Raw genomic sequence first — 19,469 nt, 5'->3', positions numbered from 1 at the left:
GTCTGGAGCTAAAGGAGCACCGGCATGTATTTTCAAATGTAAAGCTACAAGCAACGTGAAGGACAGATTTGTTTACAAGAGACTTCATACTTCATTTAGTTGCTGTTTCTGTTGTTTGTATATTTATTTTGGATGTTTAAAATGTCTTCCAGTTCCAGTGGAAGACATTCGCTAGAATTGAAGGTTTATTGAGCTCTGAGAATGTATTCTTGCATTATTATGCCATTGCCATTCTATTACTGGAATATGGTCCCAAAACAAACATATTATTGTTTATCGCAATAGCTTATAGGACAATTTGTTGTTCGTTATTATGGCAGGCCTATTTCTGAAATCAAAATAGCAAAGAATACATGTTTTCTTCATTACATTATTATAACTGTAATAATCAGTCACATTTTTTTATCCTTTTTTTGGTTTTAAATTAAAAATTCTAGAATATATATTTTTTTTCTGCAAATATTGTTTTTCCACTAAAGGCCATCATCGAGCATAAACTGTCTACTGGCCCATTCATAATGTAGATAGAATGCAGTCTTAATCTAATCTTCTATAATGTGCTATTTCTTAAAGTAACCTGGTATTTTTGGTTTGCTCAGGGTGAAGGTGACATCGTCTGGTCACGTCTCCTCCCAGTTTTGTAGCTTGGAGGGGAAAAAGGCACAAAAAAAAAAAAACGCCCCGAGCCGTTTCCTTTGTTTGTTTTTATGGCTCTTTTGTGCACAGCGCATTGATATCAAGCTCGACGTGAACGGACTCGCTGCACAGAATGGCCTTTCTTCCTGTTTCTGTTCTGCTCTGTGTGTTTTCACTGGCTGTCGTCACTTCCCTGTTTTGTCAGTCCACTGGCCAACTCTCCAATGTTCTTCTCACTTGTGCTCCTTTTTACTTTAGTCTATGAAGCATACCGCTTGTGTAAGAACCTGTCTTGCTGAGTAAGCTTAGCCGTTTGCTACGTAAGTGGTTATAGTTAGACTTCCAAAGTGGTTTGAATAGTTTTATTAGTGCAACAGGAAGTCTGTCTCAGTGGATCTGCTTGGTGGGCTGCAACACCAGACCGTTGAGCTGAAACCCACAACTGCATGCTTTTCGTTTTAACCGCTCTTTGCTCTGTAAATATACCGTAGTCGTGTTTGATATAGCACCAGGCCTTTTGACAGAAACCCTCTCGTGAACTTTCACCTTTTGCCTGTGCGGAAAAGCCGCTTTAACGTCGCAGAAAATCTGCTGACGGCGGATCCGAACAGGAATTGGGAAATATCCATGGAAGCCCCTGGGGGGGGCCTTGAGAGTCACTTTTGTTTTAACGTTAGAGTCAGTGTGTTCTCTTACGACTGATGTGAAAGCAAATGCAGTGCAGTTAGATGTATTATTATAGATTTTATTTTTTGTTTTCTGGGACATAGTGGAAATTCAGGCACTGATTTGTTGATGGATGCTTTAAGTTTAACCAAAACAACCAAAATGAGGATATTTGCTCGTTTATTTATTTATTTATTTAATGAGAAAAAACAGGGTGGCTTTTTTTATTGGAAGTTGTCCTATAAATATTGCCCTGTAAAAGTTCAGAGCAGTTGTTAAAGCAGAATTAGGTTTCATGACGATAACTATTCTGCTAACCAGTTGAGTTTTTGTCTATAAATCCATTGAGTCACAGAAGTGTTTACTTCAGAAAACAAAAAAAAACAGTTTTCACTTGAGTGACATTTGTTTTTCTTTTCCTGACCGAACCAGACATGTTAGTCTCATCACGCTGACAGAAGAGACTAACATAAATCTGATCTGATGGCACAGTTATTGTTCGATGGAGGAATCGTCTGAAGATTTACTACTGAGGCTTGAAAACTATAAATTCATCGCACTTATAATGTACAGGTGAACTGCGTTACATTAGAAGATCACCGGAAATGTAAGTTATTTTAGGAACTGAAACAGTGAAACCCAAATATTGGCTCGTTTGTATAGAAAATTATATTTTTCATCCGGTTATTTATCTTGTTTGTAGAAAGAGGAAAATAAATACGCAAACATAATGATGCATAGTAAACAGATGAATACAAAAAACCCCACATCTGATAAAACATAAAACAGAACAATACAATCAGATGGCAAATAAGCTGCAAAGCTCAACTAATATCCAGTCTGCATTAAAATAAGCTTCTAATTTTTCTTTTGAATCTATAATACATAAGCCCTCCCCCCCTTCACTCCTCGAAGCAGCGGTGCAATGGGACACCTTTGCCCAGTGAATGGATACGACAAACAGGTGGCTTTAGACCAATGCCCTGCTGTCTGCCTGAGGTTAAAAGTCTCAAACAAGGCTGAGATGAGCACAATCGACCAGAAGGTTCTGCAGACGCAGCTGCAGACAGCAAGAAAGCTGATGGTAGAAAACCTGTTCATGGTGACATCTGTTCTGTGAACTGGTTTGGGACTGTTTGTTCCACTTTATTTTTATTTTCACAGCTTGATTTGTCTATTTTTGTGTGTGTTTGAAATGCAGGGAGAAAAGAACAATGGCTTTGATGTGCTATACCACAACATGAAGCACGGGCAGATTTCCTCCAAGGAGCTGACGGATTTCATCAGAGAAAGGTAAGTCCGAGAAGGCAGCAACGCGAGTACGCCGAGTACCGGCAGGCCGCGCTGCGCGGAGCGTGTCTTTCTTGTTTATGCGGGTTTAAATCTGGGACAGCCTTAACAGCATTTCCTGTCCTTTGTGCCGCTCCTGTAACAGCAGCCGGTTGTCAGCTGACAATCGTTTGGCTAGGTTTGCACACGTACACGCAGTGTGGATATGATGCAAACTCTGCCTCCGTGGGAGCCCACCTCCAACCTGGCACCAGCAGCCTCTCCGTTCCCACAACACAGTAATGATAGGTTGCTTTTAAAACCCCGGATTCTCTCTGCCGTGTGAAAGGTGTGCGCTCAGACAGTGTCACATGACGCCAGGTCTACCGCTGGAATCCGGCGGGACATACTTTCGCCCGTCAGTTGCAGAGGAGTGAGTCATTCCGACTCTTTATTGCATTCTGGGGAACGTCACTGAGATGACTGAGCAAGTATTGATACAAAAGAACAGGATTCCTGTTAGGGCTGCAAGTTCTGATTACTTCTTGGTTAATATATTGATTTTTATAAAGTTTGTAAGTTTTTTTCAATAGCTGGATTGAAAAAAATGGCACATTTTGCGGATTTGTTATTTCAGCCTTTTTCTATACAATATCATAAATACATCAAGAGACGCAAATAATTCAATTCTTCTAGCTTCGCACCGATCCACATTTTTTCACTTCCAATACGAATATCTGAGCGTTAGTACTGATACAGAAAAACAGTGCTGAACTGACTTTGAATTTGTCTTTTTGAAAAACTACAAAATAAAATATAGAAATAGATGTACAGAATTACAAATCTACTTGATAATTCTGCACTGGTCCAGCACACTTAAATACACCAGGGACTTCACAAAACTCAGTCGAACGCGTAGAAACGACACAACTTTGATTTGTTCACTCAGTGCAATTAGGAGAAATAAGAGAAACTGAGTCTGACTGAAGCAAACTGCAATAAACTTTCATTCAAGAAAGTACAATTAGGGATTTCTAAATATTATGTAAAGTAAACAATAAAGCATAGAGTTAGACTTCACAAATCTGCCCCTAAGGATTGGTCACATTTCTCACCGATACACTTCAAGTGTGGCACCGATACAGATCATCTGCATCGGTGTGTAGTTTTTATGAAAGACATTAACGTACCCGGGTTTACAACTTCCACTTCCCTGAGAGAACACAAGAAATAGATTTTTTTTTTAATAGAGCTGCTCTGAGTTTAGTCACAATGCCAAGAAAAGAAACTTCAAGCCACACGCTTCAATCCAGATTGGTTTGTTGTTTCAGGATTTTTGGCACCTGCACTGTTTTAGAATTTCACAGTGCGTACTGGGTGCCATAAAAACACCTGGTAAAATAAACAAATAAATTCATTAAAAAAAAAAAAATCTAGAAATGTAAGTCTGTAAAAGTTTGGAGTTGTTCTGTTTTTTCTTACATTGAATTTGCAGCAGGTTTGTACAGAATGTAGTCTTGTCCATCAGTGACATTGGTCATTTTGACTCCTTCAAAACGGCACCAGGGCTCCCCCTAGTGGTGATAAAAGTCATCGCGCCACACTAGAATCCCCAGCATCTTTCTGCCCTTTATTGTGGTTCCATGTGCACTGAAGAGCTGAAAAGATAGAACTGAACTGGTCATTTGTAGGAGGCCTTCAGTCACATCTGTTCTAGTCTTAGAGGTGGAAGGGCTGCTTTCTATTGTAAGGTGACATCATCATGAATGACCAGGAGTCTTCCGGTTGAATAAGAGACGATTTATTATTCAAATCCTGATGCAGTATTTACATGTTGGCTTTTTTTAATGGCCTTTTGATGTTTGTTGAATAAAGTGACATAAGCATCCTCCATATTTACTGATTTCCATAGTAAATATGTGTAAAAAAAAAAACGTAAAATAAATCTTCTACCATCATCTAGATCTGCACAGTATGTCACAAAAATATATTGTCATCACCGTATCAGTGTGTTTAGTATTCATACATTCAGAAGAATGTCTTAAAATTACAAGGAAAAAGTCATTTTAATGAGAAATAGGCTCAAATTATAAATTTTTTATTATTGTTTGTGTTAGGAGTTTTTGTAAAAGGCCGACTCAATTCTCCTAATTTTATGACTGGTAACACGTTTATTCTCACATTGTTTAAATTATGTAATATTATTACTGCATTACTGTAAAAAATATATATATGTATCTTAGCCTGTACCTTATGTTTAGTCGTAGAGTTGACCTGAATTCAAAGTCCAGGTAAACAGAAGTTGCCAAACAAGATGGCGGCCGTGTGCGTGCTGACATCACTCTGAACTATAGAAACCCAAGGAATGCATTGCTGGGGGAAAAAAAACAGATTTTCCAAAAAGGAAACCTTCAAAAACCAAAAATTTGACTAATCCATAAAATGTATTAATCACCCAGCTGCCCTAATATTTAGTAGCATCATCGCCACTGCAAGATAATACAAGATACTATCATGGAACCATGCCACCTTCTGGTATCAAGTCATTTTTGAGGAGTTTTTGTAGCATATTTTTATTTTTGTTCTTTATCCGTCATCCTTTTTAGAAATAGTCTGTTAGTTTTCTCCAAATTAGGAGAAACACGTTGAGATGTGTTTTTGTGACATGACAACACAAAGCACTGAATCTCTGTCTTGTTTCATCTTCTGCAAAGGCTTTTTGTCGTTGATGCTTGAATGCTGCGTACGGGGCGTGTCTGAGTTCACGCTCGGTTGACCCGTTTCCCCCTGAACGACCTAGACTGCCGAGACAAGATGGCTGGCCCAGATGTATAATTCAGACTTTCTCTGCGGTGCTGCAGCAGCTTATATAGGTTTTTCTCTTCCTGTCGCATTGTTATAAAGGAAATGAAAAGATCAGTGTGAGGGAAGATAAAGAATAAATGAATAAATAAATTACCTAAAGGGACTCAAACGCATCTACAAGTAAAAGGAAGAATAAAAACAAAATTTAATTTATGTGCTTAAAAATATAATTTGTTCAAACTAAGCTGGGAAAAATACAAATGAATGACAATTAAATTGGGAAACGTATGGTAAAATTATCTGTTTTTGTTTGTTAATTGAAACGTTTTATTTATATTGTCAATGTCAAACTTATTTATGTAGCACTTTATTAACAGGTTTAAAACTGCACCAACTGTACAAAAATGATAATAAAATAAGTTGATGAAAAAAAAAATATATATAAAAAATATATATATATGTTTATTTTTTAACATTATATATATATATATATAAAATGTTAAAATAATAGTGATAATAAGTAACCAAAACAAGAAAACTATCACAATAATATTGATTGATTTTATTGTGCCATTTTTGTATATTTTGTATTTTTTGGTTCTTTTATAGAGTCACAAAGGAAAATTTAAAAAAAAGGCTCTGCATGTATGTTTATATGTTCTGTCAGCTTCAACACAAGTTTTAGGAACAAATTTGCCTATTTTGTACTAAAGCTGAACTTCAGTCACATTTCAGTTAGATGAATGAGTTGTTAACCTCACTTACTCATGTAATAGATAACTTTGCAATGTATTTTAGTCATTATAACGCGTCTCTTCTCCATGTAGGAGCGTCATTGAAGAGGCCTACGCCAGATCCATGACCAAACTCGCCAAGTCAGCTGGTAACTTCTCTCAGCTGGGGTGAGTTTATGCATTCCTTTACTCTGTCAAAAACAATGACAATAATAATATTAAAAAAAACATTAATAACAAGAATCTTACTCAATCTGCTCAACAGGACCTTTGCACCGATGTGGGATATCTTCAAAAGCTCAACGGAGAAACTGGCCAGCTGTCACATGGACCTAGTGAAGAAGCTGCAAGAACTTATAAAAGAAGTGCAGCGATACGTGGAAGAGCAGGCCAAAGCACATAAGAAGGTAAAGACACATAAGATTTGAAAGAATTGTTTCCTTTTTATCGGCCAGACTTACCTTTGTTTCTATGGATACCTATTTATCCCTAAAGCACTTATTTAGGTTTCTGCTTTGTCGCTCCCATTTTCAACAAGGACCCAAACTTCCAGTTTGTTTAAATGTGCGTATTTAAGTTCAACCCTGTCCTTGGCAGAAAACGCTCTGTTTTTATATCTCAGCACTATTTTGTCTTCGTTCTACTGTGGAAGACATAAACTAGAGCGCTTCCTGTTTGATTAAAACAGGACAACTTTATGGCACTTTGACATTATTATTCACATGGATTTCTCTTGTTCCTGTCATTTTCTGCTCCAATTTGAGTTTTTTTTAAAGCTTTTGTGTGGAATCGCACTGCAGCCCCCTGCCAGGGAATCCGGTGACGCCTTCTTCCTCCAAATGCTTGTGTAGTTTTTTATGGCTTTTTATTTTGCACCGCCACTCTGCATATAAAGTAAAACCGTTCAGATACGGAGTGGTATACGTTTCATAGCGCGTCTGTAGGTTTAATTACTTCCTCCTCTTCCTGCCTGGCTAAAGGTCTGCTTCACATGTGTGAGAATTAACAGAGGATTTACTACTCAGACAGGAAAAATCTGGAACTTGATTATTCATGGCAACATCTATTCATTCATCTGTCCGTCTCCTATTTCTTTTTTTTAACTATTTATACTTTAAAATTGACGCTCAGTCGATTAAAAAATGTAGTCGATTAATCACAATTAATCACTGCTTAACTTTGCAAGCTTGAAATATGAATGTGCAGGCATTTGTGCAAGGTCCTCCTGTTGTCCTCCAATTGAAATGCTGGCTATTATTATTATTATTATTATTATTATTATTATTATTATTTTAGCAGAAAGCAGATAATGTAGTCTCTCAGTACTAAACTGCAGTTAATGGACAATTGACAGATAAGATATATTTAATTTTCTAGTTCCTGCGGGACCGTCCCCCTTCTAATGCCGCCCTGGGCAAATGCCCATATATTCCATAGCAACAACCGTCAGTGTATTCACACAAAAAAACTAGAAAAAAAAAAAGTTTTATTGTCTTAAACCAAACAAGTCTGAAGATTCTCAGTTTTCCAAGTTTTCATATTCAGGATAGACTTTTATGTCAAAATAGTAGTTTGATTAATCTGTGTTATGTAACACTGACAAGTTAAAATGTCCAGATTTGTCGCGTGCGTTAACACTGACCGGCCTATTTTGAATTCACCTAAAAGTCTCAGTTGTAACTCCAAACCAGCACGTGTGAAATGTGCTGGCTTGGAGTGAAGTCATTTTCATAAAGAGGAACGGCTGTTCAGGCCAAGTGTTTCCTTTTAATTGACATAAATAAGGATCAGAGCAATCCTTATTTAAACGTCTTTTGTCTTGTGGAGCGACCTAACGAGCACGCTCTGCCTTTCAGACAAAAGAAGAAGTGGCACCGACCCTGGAAGCCGTCCAGAGCATCCAGTCCATCGCTCAGTCTCTTCAGAAGTCCAAGGAGAACTACAATGCCAAAACTGTGGAGCAGGAGCGGCTCCGCAAAGAGGGGGCCACCCAGCGAGACGTGGACAAGGTGGGAGGTCACCCTTTTGTACACATACACATACGCACATGTCCTTGGTACGCTAATGTAGCATGATGAAGTGTGTCCTGGTTTATGGAAACAAAACCTGAGCGAATCCTTTCCTCAGATGTTGAACTTGATCTCTGGTTTCGCTCCGATACGTTTAACCTGATCCGGAAAGCAAACCAGCGTAAGTCATCGATCTGTTTGTTTTCACTTTCCAGGCCGGAGTGAAAGCCAAAAAAGCCATAGAGACCTACAAGTCATTCGTGGAGAAGTACGCTTCAGCCAAGTCCGACTTTGAACAGAAGATGGCAGAAACTTCACAGGTTTTTATGAATCTTAGCTGTCCCCCGTACCCCCTATCCTCCCTCTTTGTGCATGTGTTTAATGACAGATGCGTTCTCAAACTCTGCTTATCGTCCATCTTTGTGGCATGCAAACGCTTTGTTGCGTAATCTGTTAGTCCGGCGCTCGTCTGTTCCATGTTTCGGGTCCTGTATCGCCTCCAGATTGTGTTTTTTCCTCTGTAACCGGATCGTTGCGCAAAGACCCTGATTGGATCCATCCGAGCGGCTGATTAGATAAACTCCAAATCAAAATCAGCTCAGCAGACTCGGGCCTCCATATCCTGGTGTACCGCAGCGGCACTGCCACTAGAGCTGGTTCCAGTTAGCCCCGCCGTCTTTCTTTCCTCGCTGTTGCGGAGGAAGCGGCGTTGCGGCTCGTGCTTCCGCTGGATCTCCGTCTACGGCTCATCTCCCACGGTTCGCATGTGGACACATAATTATAAACACTGTGAACACATGTGCGCTCTGACATCACCGGGGCTCCTGCATGTGTGTTGTGTTTGTCTGCGTGTTCTTGCTGGCAGATGATGGAAGTACAGTCTTACTTACAGTTCCTTGCAAAAAAGTATTTATACCCCTTTGAACTTTTTTCATTTTTTCATGTTATAGAAACCAATTTCTGTATATTTTGTTGGCCTTGAATCTGATAGAACAATCATTTTAGTAATCGATTAATCGATATTCGATTAATCGATTTATTGGGTAAGAAAATTGCACAAATTTTTCATTTTGCCAATTAAAACTTTTACACAATATTAGAAATACATTAAAATATACAAGTAAATCATGAAACTCATTTGATAAGTAAGAAAAATAAACATTTTATTACCTAAAATGCAATACCATGCTTGGTTGATATGAGTTAGGATAGCATTTAATTTCCCCTTTGGGATGAATAAAGTATTTTTGAAATGAGTTTGAATCAACTTGAATAATTTTGCTTAGAAAAGGAAACATGGTTTTGAAAACAGCTTCTGAAAAAATCTCGGTGTTCAGCCTTCTGTGCCCTAATCTGTGGCGGCACTGACTGACCTTGAAACTACTTTTCAGAGAACGGTCAAAGGTTTTTGTCTTTAAATGTGCAAAGAGACTCGTGTACCATGCATCTCTTAGCCTTCAACTAAAGACAGCTTTACAATAACACCCTGATTTGTCTTGGTCTGTAACTACAGATTATATTGAGGATAAACATCACATGTCACATGATGAAATGTAAAGGATCTCAAGATGTAGGAATATTTCTGCATGGCGCTGTGGTTGCTCACCCTTGTACTTCACAGTCAGACACGAGAGGCTCTTTATCTGGGTTCCTTTTGTGATTATTAAGAGCTAATCTCCGCACTAATGCCTGGATTTTTCTCTTCATAACTGTTTGAGCTCAGACATCTCAGTTTACATCCAAAACCCAGATCTCAAAGAGCGCTCTCGAGCCCTGTGATCTCTGCGCAAACACTGCAGTGAAACACACCAGAAATGGATCCTCGCCAGCGCCTGACATGATCAAAATTGACATCTCGTGAAAGGACTTATGCTTTGCGCGCACCTTGGACCACCCAGGCTCTCACACACGAGGTCACAGCGAGAAGAGTTCCCCGCGAGTCAAAGTCGCGCTCTTGTTTCTCTGCTTTCCCACCCTCTCGATGACGTGACGTCGAGTTGCTTGGCACGCAGTTACTCTGTTGTCGCCTGACGATAGATATCGTCTGCGTTCGTTTCAGAGATTCCAGGACATCGAGGAAAACCACATTCTGCACATGAAGGAGATCATCCGCTCATACTCTCAGTCTGTGGAGGAAACGCACGTTCAGATCGGAGAGGTGAGTGTGTTTCTCTGACGTGCCTCTCCCCCAAGAAATTGTCCATTTGATCCAAACTGATCAAGTCTTAATTTTCAGACTGACAAAGTCTTGCAGGTTCAGCTGGAAAGGTTTTCAGACATCACTCACAGAGCGTATTTAAATCAGTGTTTAATTTCTTTTTATTATTTATTTAGCAATTTGACTTAATGGTCAAGAGTTACTATATTCTGCTGCCATGTTTTCATTAGTTTGTAGCAGCTGTATTTGTATGGCCTGTAGAGGGCGATGCCGCACCATTAAATAAAATCCCTCACAGCTGGCTGGTCGCTCTCTAAAGATGTAATTGTGAGAGTATGAACTGATATTTTCACCACAACACAGAAAGACACACAAAAAAAGAAGAAAGCGCACCACCTTTTTCAAGATAATTTTTTTATTATCTTATTAGGTTATTGAGATATGCTATCTGCAATGAAAGTATGCATTTCTTTAGACAAATTCACCTTTTTGCCGTTTTGTTTCCGTGAAGCTCTGATGTAGCATCTTTTGATTTCTGTCTAAAAAATATATAAACGTTTCTAGGTTGTTGGGTTTTTTTTATTTCTGTCCAAGAATGAAATTAGACATTCTCTTCCGATTTAAGTGGAAGTAAAACCCTTCCAGTGATCTTTGTTTTGTATGTGTGTGTGTCTGGCTACCTAATCCTAAATTATTCTGTATATTTTAACTGGACAATATGCAGAAAACTCGAATAAAAAAACAGATTACCACCTGGATATCCAAAACCTTATTGTGTTTATTCTTTTTACATCTTACCAAAAAAAAAAAATCTGCCCGCTTTTAGATTTGACATGTTTTTCAAATAAAACTTTAAGTGTCCATCTTATTGGGCAGAGGATGTCCCAGTTTGTATCATTGTGGTGAAATCACTTTGTGGGAGTGGAAAAAAAAAATCAGTTTTGGAAATGCAGTTGATGTCGACTTTTTCTTTTTCATCGACTCTCATTCAACTCGCTTAGATCTTTGCGTGTGTCTTGGGGATGTCACATATAAAATCTCTTATTTTAATGTGGAAATGTTAACATTAGAAATGGACATTTACTTTGTGCTCATGACTTTGCTGTACAACTTGGGGAAAGGCTTTCCCTTAAATATCATCATAAACACAGGAGAAGCTCATTTTGCCACATGATCCTGCAGTAGGTAGAACTTTTACTTTCCTCGTCAGGAAAATTACTTCAGTTCTCTTCTGTTTTCAGACTTGAGGTTTATTCCTGCTATTTTAAACCTCCGACGCATCGTGTCAGTCGAGGCCTTTGCCTCCGCTGGACTCTTTTCTTATTCAGCAACTCTGTTGCAGATTGACTCCTTTGTTTTGTGTCATGAACATCACAAATACTCCATTCTGGGCCAAAGCAGGCCCTTATAATCACTCCTCCACCTCCATGCTTCAAAGTTGACGATGAAGAGTTTGTGCAGATGTGCTTTGTTTGGTTTTGCCACTAATGAAGCTTTTTGATGGTCAAACAGCTCTAGCTTGGTGTCATCTGTTGTTAAAAGAGCTTTTTTTTTTTTTACAAGTTTTGTGGCTGATCTGGAGAGATTTTTAGTAGCTGTGTTTTTGAGAAATTAGACATTTTCCTATGCAAACCAATTCAAAGCATACATGTTCAGCCATTTTCTAAACACATCATGTAACATTTGACATGCGGTTGTAGGCCTGGAGAATTTGAGATGTTAATTTAGATTTGTTGTTTTTAGCATTCCTCTGAAGCAGAGGTCTGCAACCTGCAGCTCTGGAGCCTCAAGCGGCTCTTTAAACCTTACACTTCATAACTTTGGCTCAAATGGATAAAGAACCAACTAATATTACAAAAACAAAATAATATTAATGTGCTGTTTTCATGGAACAAATATACCATGGTACTTAGTGTCATGGTGTGTTTGCAGATCTAATTTTGCAGGTTGGAAACATTTCATAATTTTCCACACTCAATCTAAGAAAAAAAAAAAAAAATTCTCTTCTTGAAAAAAAAAGTTTTCTTATTTTCTTAAAGTAAAAGTAAAATTGTGGTTCTTTTAATAATCACAACAAATTTGCAACAGTAGATATTAATCAACAATTATGCGTTTTCTCTTTTCAAAAAGTTCCATAACATTTGTGGCTGAGGGACAGAAGTGGCTCTTTGGATTGTGAAGGTTGCAGGTCTCTGCTCTGGACTCTCCACAACGTCGCTTTTTGCTAAAGCTGCTGAGACGTTTGCTGCTGGAAAAAAAAACAGCAGTTGTGTTAGAAGTTTTCTTTTCCCCCCCATTCAAAGTGTTTTTGATTTAGTTTCTTGTTGAAATATTAGAACACTTAAAATAAGACAGAACTAACTTACAAGTTGCTTTTTAGCAAGATACAGGAGCTTGTTTTAAGTTTTTTTTAAAAACTCCCTTAATATTGATTTTAAAAAATGGTACTTGCTCCACTGGCAGATGATTTCACTTATATCTTGTTGTTATATGTGAAATAATTTACCAGTGGAACTAGGACTTTTTTAATCAATTTTAAAGAATTGTTTACTTTACGAAGAAGCTCTCATATCTTCCTGAAAAGCTACTCAGAAGTTAGTTTTGTCTTATTTCAAGTGTACTAAGATATTTGCAATGGAAACTGGACCAGGAATACTTCATAAAATTGTATTTTTGCTGTTAACTGACCACAAAATGCAGACTTTTTAAAGGATTTTGCTGATGTCTGTCCTACTTCCCACCTCCCAACTAACAGCAGCGACCAGCTGCTGCTTTGCTTTTCATCCAACAAAAATGCAGAGCCGGTACTGGCAGCATCATGCAGTTGCTTTTTCCTTTCAATTCTGAGCTTTTAAACCATGCAGGAGTTTCTAGTATGACATGAAAAGCTCATGGCTCAGTCTGCCTTTAGTGGGGAAAAGGTGACTGACTCCCCACTAAAAGGGAAAAGGTTCAGTCTGTTGTTTTTGCTTGTTTACTCAAATATCCTCGATTAGTCGGCTTTAATGCTAAGCTACTTTGCGTCGTTAAGCTGTCATTGACAAGTGATTGCCATTGTTTAACCAAACCGAAGCAACTGTGGCATCTTATCAGCTGTCTTGAGGGAGGCTGCAGAGAGCAGTGGCTATGAACGACCAGCAACAGAGAGAGAGAGAGATGAGTGAGAAGACAGAGAAAGAACTGCACCTTTTAAAAGTGGTGAGAAGTACGCTGCGTGGAGAGAGGCAGCCAGAGAGTTAAACGTAGAGAGAGGCAGGTGCGTCTGCCGCTGTGCGTGCTGTGTTTGTTTTTGTAAGTGAACGTTTGTGTGTGAGCGAGGGCGCCTCCGGGGCAGACGCATGTTGTGTAGCATGTGGGCGAAAGTCTCAGAGGAGAGACGAGGACCCTTTTTTTTGTTGTTGTTGTTGTTTGTTTGTGTTGACATATGAGCGTGTGTGCGTCTCTAGACACGTTGGTGACATTAGCGGCCACCATCACGCCAGCAGCACCTGACGGATTGCGTGTGCGCTTCCTCACCACGGCAACCTTCTCACCACCTCACCACCAACACCATCCCCCTCCTCATCCTCTGCTGCTAGGCAGGGCATAGATGGCTAATGCACTCTACCTCACCACTGGGGCCCAGAAAGGGAGTGGGAGGCTGGGGCAGACACATGTATATATAGACACACACACACACGCACGCATACACACGCGTGTGAATCCGACTTGCTTTGATGGTGGAGCCACTCGCTGTAGCGCTCGGGAGTATCACGCACATCTAAATAGTTTGTCGAGGTGCCACAGTCAGCCCCTCGTCTTTATCTTCATGCCTTTGCATCGCTCACACTTCCCCCTTCACCAAACTCAAAAGGCGCACGTGCAAACAAGCACTAACCTTTGTCTGACACTGCCCAGAGGGTAGGCATGGCAGTAACAAAGACGACCTCCGACACCCCGGTCTAACTGTAAGACTCAGTAGGGTATGCTAAAGAAGCGTTAGCTTAAAGTGTTGCAAATATTGAAAGTTGGAGCAGCATCAAGTGTGCATGTGGCAAAACTGTGAAAAAGATCACTAAAGCGAATCAGGGACATTTTGTTATGAACTATTCTTCATAAGCATAGTTTATATTCAATACATTGATCCAGTGAATGCAGTTGTGATGCAACGCAATCACTAAAAAACTCTCCAGACGAGTTTCATCTTTTCAGTTTCACATTCATGATACACATTTTTCCTTTGGATTTGAACTAAAACATCTCCACAGGTTTTTCTGACTGTTATTGCCAAACTGTTAGCATCACAGAAATATTACCAGTTTTATTAGAAAAAGTAATAATAATAACCTAGTGCTTATAACCTTGTTTTGCACCCTGCCCTTACTATTTTGTCAGATTTACACAAACAGTTTTACACTTAATCCACATATTTAGCTAACGAGATAAAAGGACGGATAATCTGAAAAATGCAAAATTCTCGCGCTGAATTAAACTGAAATGTTTAGGACCCTCTGAGTGACCTCCTGCTGCTAGATGTTATTTAATGGACACTCAAAATGTCATTCCCTTACAGTGGACTGAAAAGATTATCACAAATACATTTAAATCATCGGTGGTCCAAATGGAAACAAAACCTCTCTGCTGAAGGGAGGCGTGGTGAGTGCGACTTGCCCCACGGCAGACGGCTTGTTTTAGTGTCTTAAAACCAAGGTACATTAACGTATCAACCTTCCCGACCACTCAGGTCTTCTGGTTCTAGTCGACTCTGCATCACCAGAACCAGAACCAAACATGAAGCATGGTTCAGTTTCTATCCTCCACTAATCTGGAACAAACTTCCAGATAACTGCAAATATGCTGTTCCCTTAAATTGAGACTAAAAGCCCACTTGTTTATTTTGTATCTTGATACAGAATAACTGGAACCTTGATCAGTATATATGTTCTATATTTGCTTTATAATACTGACAAAATGCAACGTTTGTTTCTCGTTTTAAATGGTCACTGTAGAGTGTCTTTTTGGTGTAGAGCACTCTGAACTGCCTTTTTGCTAAAAAGTCCTGTGCAAATAAACTTGACTGTTGTTTTTTTTCCATAGCTGAGGTTCTCAGAGTCACTTAAGGTCCTTACTGAACCAGTTTTCTCATCTCATGCTTGTCCTTTTTTCTCTCTGTAGGTGCACAATGAATTTGTGAGGAACATTGAGAACACTTCGGAGGAGAGCTTAATACAAAAACTATCTGAGAGCAAAGGAACAGGCAAGGAGAGGCCAGGTAAGGCAAGACATTGTTTGGATGACCACACAACCTTCAAAGTCTTAAATTCATGCATCTAAAAATCAGGCCTTAAAATGTCTTGAATTCATTTTAAGAAATGTAAGTTGGCCTCAGACACGTTAATGACACGTCTTCAATGTTGTTGTGAGAGGACGATTTAATTTTGGATAGCCTCGGTTTTCTGTTGTATTTTTTTCTCGCAGGATTTTTTTCTGTCAGGCAAAGTTTCGAGTTGCACGGAAACGTTTTCACTGCGTTTTGCGACTCCTTGCGGGTTGAGGTTATCGCTAACTAGCTGCTAATATACTCTTTTGCTTGGTATCTGGTTAGCTTCTGGGCATCCATCATTGGGTAAAGCGCAAATGTGTCATTGGTTGGCTTTTTATTTTTTTGTTTTGTTTTGCACATTTCCGTCGTGGCACACGTTTTTCAATTTCATTCATTAATCGTCTTAACAAAAGTCTTGAATTCGAGTCGGTGGGACCCGTGGAAACCCTGGAGTGTCGATACAGTTCTGAGCAGGGCTGATCCTGCCTTTCCCCGATGGGAGGGGTAGCATGGAGAGGGGCAATTAGACGTTAGAGCAGGCCATCAGAGGCAATCATAGTAATCTGCTGCAAAGGAAGGCCGGCTTGGCATTCCAGTTAGCATGTGACACGCTCGCAGATTAAGCAGGCATAACCAACTTTTCGGGAAGGTCAGAGCTCGACAATGGCTCTTGTGTAAACTTTGCCGTGCCACAATAATCAAGGGAATACTTGTCAGTTTTCTTTGGCATTGCATAGTCACTTCCCACTCCGTCTCACACACACGCACTCTCAGAAATCCGACTGCATCCACTCAGTCACTATAAACTATTTCACCTCCACTGAGGCCTGTTCTTTGCCGTTTGGCGACTCTGAACTGGTGTCGCGTACTAGGCGTAACCTCACCGGTTCCTCTCCCTCGCACTCCTATTACGTCAGGTCACAAGCACAGAGGCCTCACCTCTGCCGTGGCTGTGTGTACACAAACGGTGACCCCCCGTGTCCAAACACTTGGTCCAACAAGCGGCGGGGCCCTCATTTGTTTGGACAGCGGATTTAATTGAGGTTGAAAAAATCGGTCTGAAAATTCCTCCCTGTATCAAGCTGTTCATTAGGGATTGCACAGCAGCTCCGGTCCTGTCAGGAGAAATAAACCACCCTGTCCGATGATGAAATAGCTGAACGAATGGCCGGTCCAGGGCCTTTTCAAAGAGAGAGAGAGAGAGAAAGAGGGGTTGAATAAACTTTCTATTGCGGAAACAATCCTAAAGTGACACGCTGCGAGGCGGAGTGGAGGGGGGGTTCCAGGGGGGTCGGACTGTTCAACGATATCCAGCTGAGCTGTCAACTGGCAGTGGGCCAGACACGCAAACTCGTCCCCGCCCCGCCCTTCTCTCCTGCGCCCTGTGCCATGTGAAGCATATGCAATTTAAAAAACCATCTTCCACTCATGCGTGACTGCCTGCCGCCCTCGCATAGCAGCAAGAAAAGGAGCCATCTTCCCCTGTATAAACACTGTTGCCTGTCTGTTTGGAGAAGCTTAAACAGTTCCTAATGTCTGTCCAGGTTTGGGTAATATCCACGTGTGGCTGTTTGGACTTCGCTTGCAGCGTGTGTGCGTAAATATAGTCAGATGGAAAAAGGAGTTGCCGGTTCTGACTTCTATTTTCCAGTCATTCTCGCGCCTTTGGTATCCCGTTTGGTATCTTTGTAAAGACACACGATGCCATACATTAAAGAGACAGTCCAAATACTTTCATTTTTTAATCCTTTTTATAGCCAAAGAGTGCTTTTTGAGTGCATAATCTGATCCACATTTCAGGCGGAAGGGAAAACCAAGAGTTCATGAAAAATTGGCAAAACGAACATTGTTGTTGTTTTTCATACTTTAGTCTTTTGCGTGGACAAAGATGGTGGTGACAGCGTCATTCTGTGACGACACACTATGTGGAAGAAAGTCTGGTCAGATGAGATCAAGGTAACCGTTTTTAGTTCGACATCCAAAACGCGGTGGTTGAACGCTTGATATCCAATTACATCATCCCCACAGTGGGAAACACGGTGGTAGTGGCGTTATGCTGTGGGCATTAGGTCTGTCATGCAAACAGTTTTGTGACAGTAATTATTACGATTATCGATAATATTGTCTTGAGACTATTTTCAAGTAACATATTAACAATGGCACAAGAGAGCAAGTTTGCTCGACAAACAGACAAAATGAATGGGGAAGATGTTTCAAACATCCAAAATAATAAGACACAGAGGAAAACTGGGTGCAGCTGGTTCCAACTTTTTGGGGTGGGCGATCATGTTCCAGCAGGATGAGGGTGCAGATTCCGAGCTACCAGATCAGAGTTTTAAATAGATCCTCCAGTCGTTCTCTCTAACCCACTAACACCAAAAGGCCTCATAAAAGTTAAAGAAACAACCTTATTTTTCTGGATAATTACAGCAAAGTTGTTGAATGATCCTTCAAACCGTTTTGGCGGTCGGTACGCCGGGCTGGGGAAGGCCTGACATTGCACGGCAGCGCAGATCGGTCAACGGAGTACTTTATCCACTTCACTTGGCGTGATGCGTGCCTCTCGTGACTCGCTGACTCGCTGCCTCCCTGCGCGCGCCAGACAATGCGTCAATCCCGCTCGCTACCGGCGTCCTCCGGGGAGGGCACATGGGCCCTCTGCCGCCGTGTACGTTTTGAGTTGAAATATCATTAGCTTTGTTGTTTTCAGGTCAAGGCATGTTAGTGTATCAGAAAAACCGCTGGAGGGGTTCTGCCCCATCTTCTCTCTTTCTCTCTCTCTCTCTCCCTGTGTCACCCCCTCCTGCTCATCTTGCTGTTTCTCCTCTCAGGATTTTCAACGCGTGCAGCAGCGTATTTGTATCTGTCTGGCTCGGTCTCTCTGGATGTTGCCCGATTGTCGCGTATCCGCGTCGCCCGTCCTGCCTCCGGTTTTTCTGTTTGTGAAAACTGTGCGTGCCCCTGTGCGCCTCGGCCCTCTGAAAAGCCTCAGTAGGTAAATCTGTCTGGAGTGACAGATGAAGCGTGACGATGGAGGGGCAGCACCTCGGGGGCGAGCTTGCATTATTGATGAGCAATAAATCAAGTGTGAACCGAGTTGTTTTTGGCAGTTTTCTCACCAGCTGATTGATGTATCCAAGTAAGCAAAAGAAGTGTTGTTGATTTTTTTTTTTTTTTTTTTTTTTTTTACAAGAATAAATCCATGGCTGGTTGTGGAACATCATAGCTATTAGCTAGAAGAGATATTAAGACATGGTTACATGGTACTAAAGCTTTTGTACAGTCATACTCCTAGAACCTATTTAAGTTTTTTTCTCATACTACGAGAACAAACTAGTGTCTGTGTGCTTGTCTTTCTTCAAATAATGTTTTCTGCTTCTTACAAATCAAAAATAAAAAAAATGTGCAAAAAGAATTCATCCCTCCTGTGACAAGGTGTCTGCACATCCTTCATAAGTCTTAAATTTATGCCTCTTAAAATAAGGTATCGAGATATCTTGCATTCAGGAAATGCAAGACTTGCGTTTTGTCGTAGAAGGACTTTTTAATCTAGCATATTCTCCTATGTAGATTGATTTTTTTTTTGGTCTGTTAATGTTTTTTTGGTCTGTTAATGTTTGACATCTTCATTGTGTTTTATGACTCTAGCTGGTTGGGGATGGCAGTAACTAGCTGATGGTATATTAGCAGCTACATTACCAGTTAGTAGCTGATCAAACACCCTTTGCCAGTTGACTAGCTAGTTAGGAAAAAGCTAGGTTATCAGCTAGTTTCCAGTAATGCTAGCTGTTTTTAGCATGCGTGAGGGCAAATTTATTGCCAGTTGCCTGGGCGCTATTCAGTTTTGCCACTAACCCATAGAGCTCAGGGGCATTCTGAATATAAAAAGA

General features: G+C 40.3%; 1 protein-coding gene across 3 annotated transcripts in view; it reads left to right on the top strand.

Annotated features, from left to right (window-relative positions):
- The window catches only part of fcho2 (FCH and mu domain containing endocytic adaptor 2), a 50,703-nt gene that overhangs the window by 8,559 nt on the left and 22,675 nt on the right, over positions 1-19,469 (top strand). For all 3 annotated transcript variants that reach the window (XM_055052350.1, XM_055052351.1, XM_055052352.1), the window contains exons 2-8: positions 2,504-2,595; positions 6,204-6,278; positions 6,376-6,517; positions 7,967-8,119; positions 8,335-8,439; positions 10,179-10,277; positions 15,432-15,528. In XM_055052350.1, coding sequence (XP_054908325.1) covers positions 2,504-2,595; positions 6,204-6,278; positions 6,376-6,517; positions 7,967-8,119; positions 8,335-8,439; positions 10,179-10,277; positions 15,432-15,528 — 763 coding nt within the window. The remainder of the gene's footprint in view (positions 1-2,503; positions 2,596-6,203; positions 6,279-6,375; positions 6,518-7,966; positions 8,120-8,334; positions 8,440-10,178; positions 10,278-15,431; positions 15,529-19,469) is intronic.

Source organism: Poeciliopsis prolifica, unplaced genomic scaffold, assembly GCF_027474105.1.
Source record: "Poeciliopsis prolifica strain line A6 unplaced genomic scaffold, Auburn_PproV2 SCAFFOLD035, whole genome shotgun sequence".
In the NCBI taxonomy this organism is placed as follows: Eukaryota; Metazoa; Chordata; class Actinopteri; order Cyprinodontiformes; family Poeciliidae; genus Poeciliopsis; species Poeciliopsis prolifica.
Note: the sequence above shows the minus strand (reverse complement) of the source record. Positions and strands in the feature narration are given on the sequence as shown.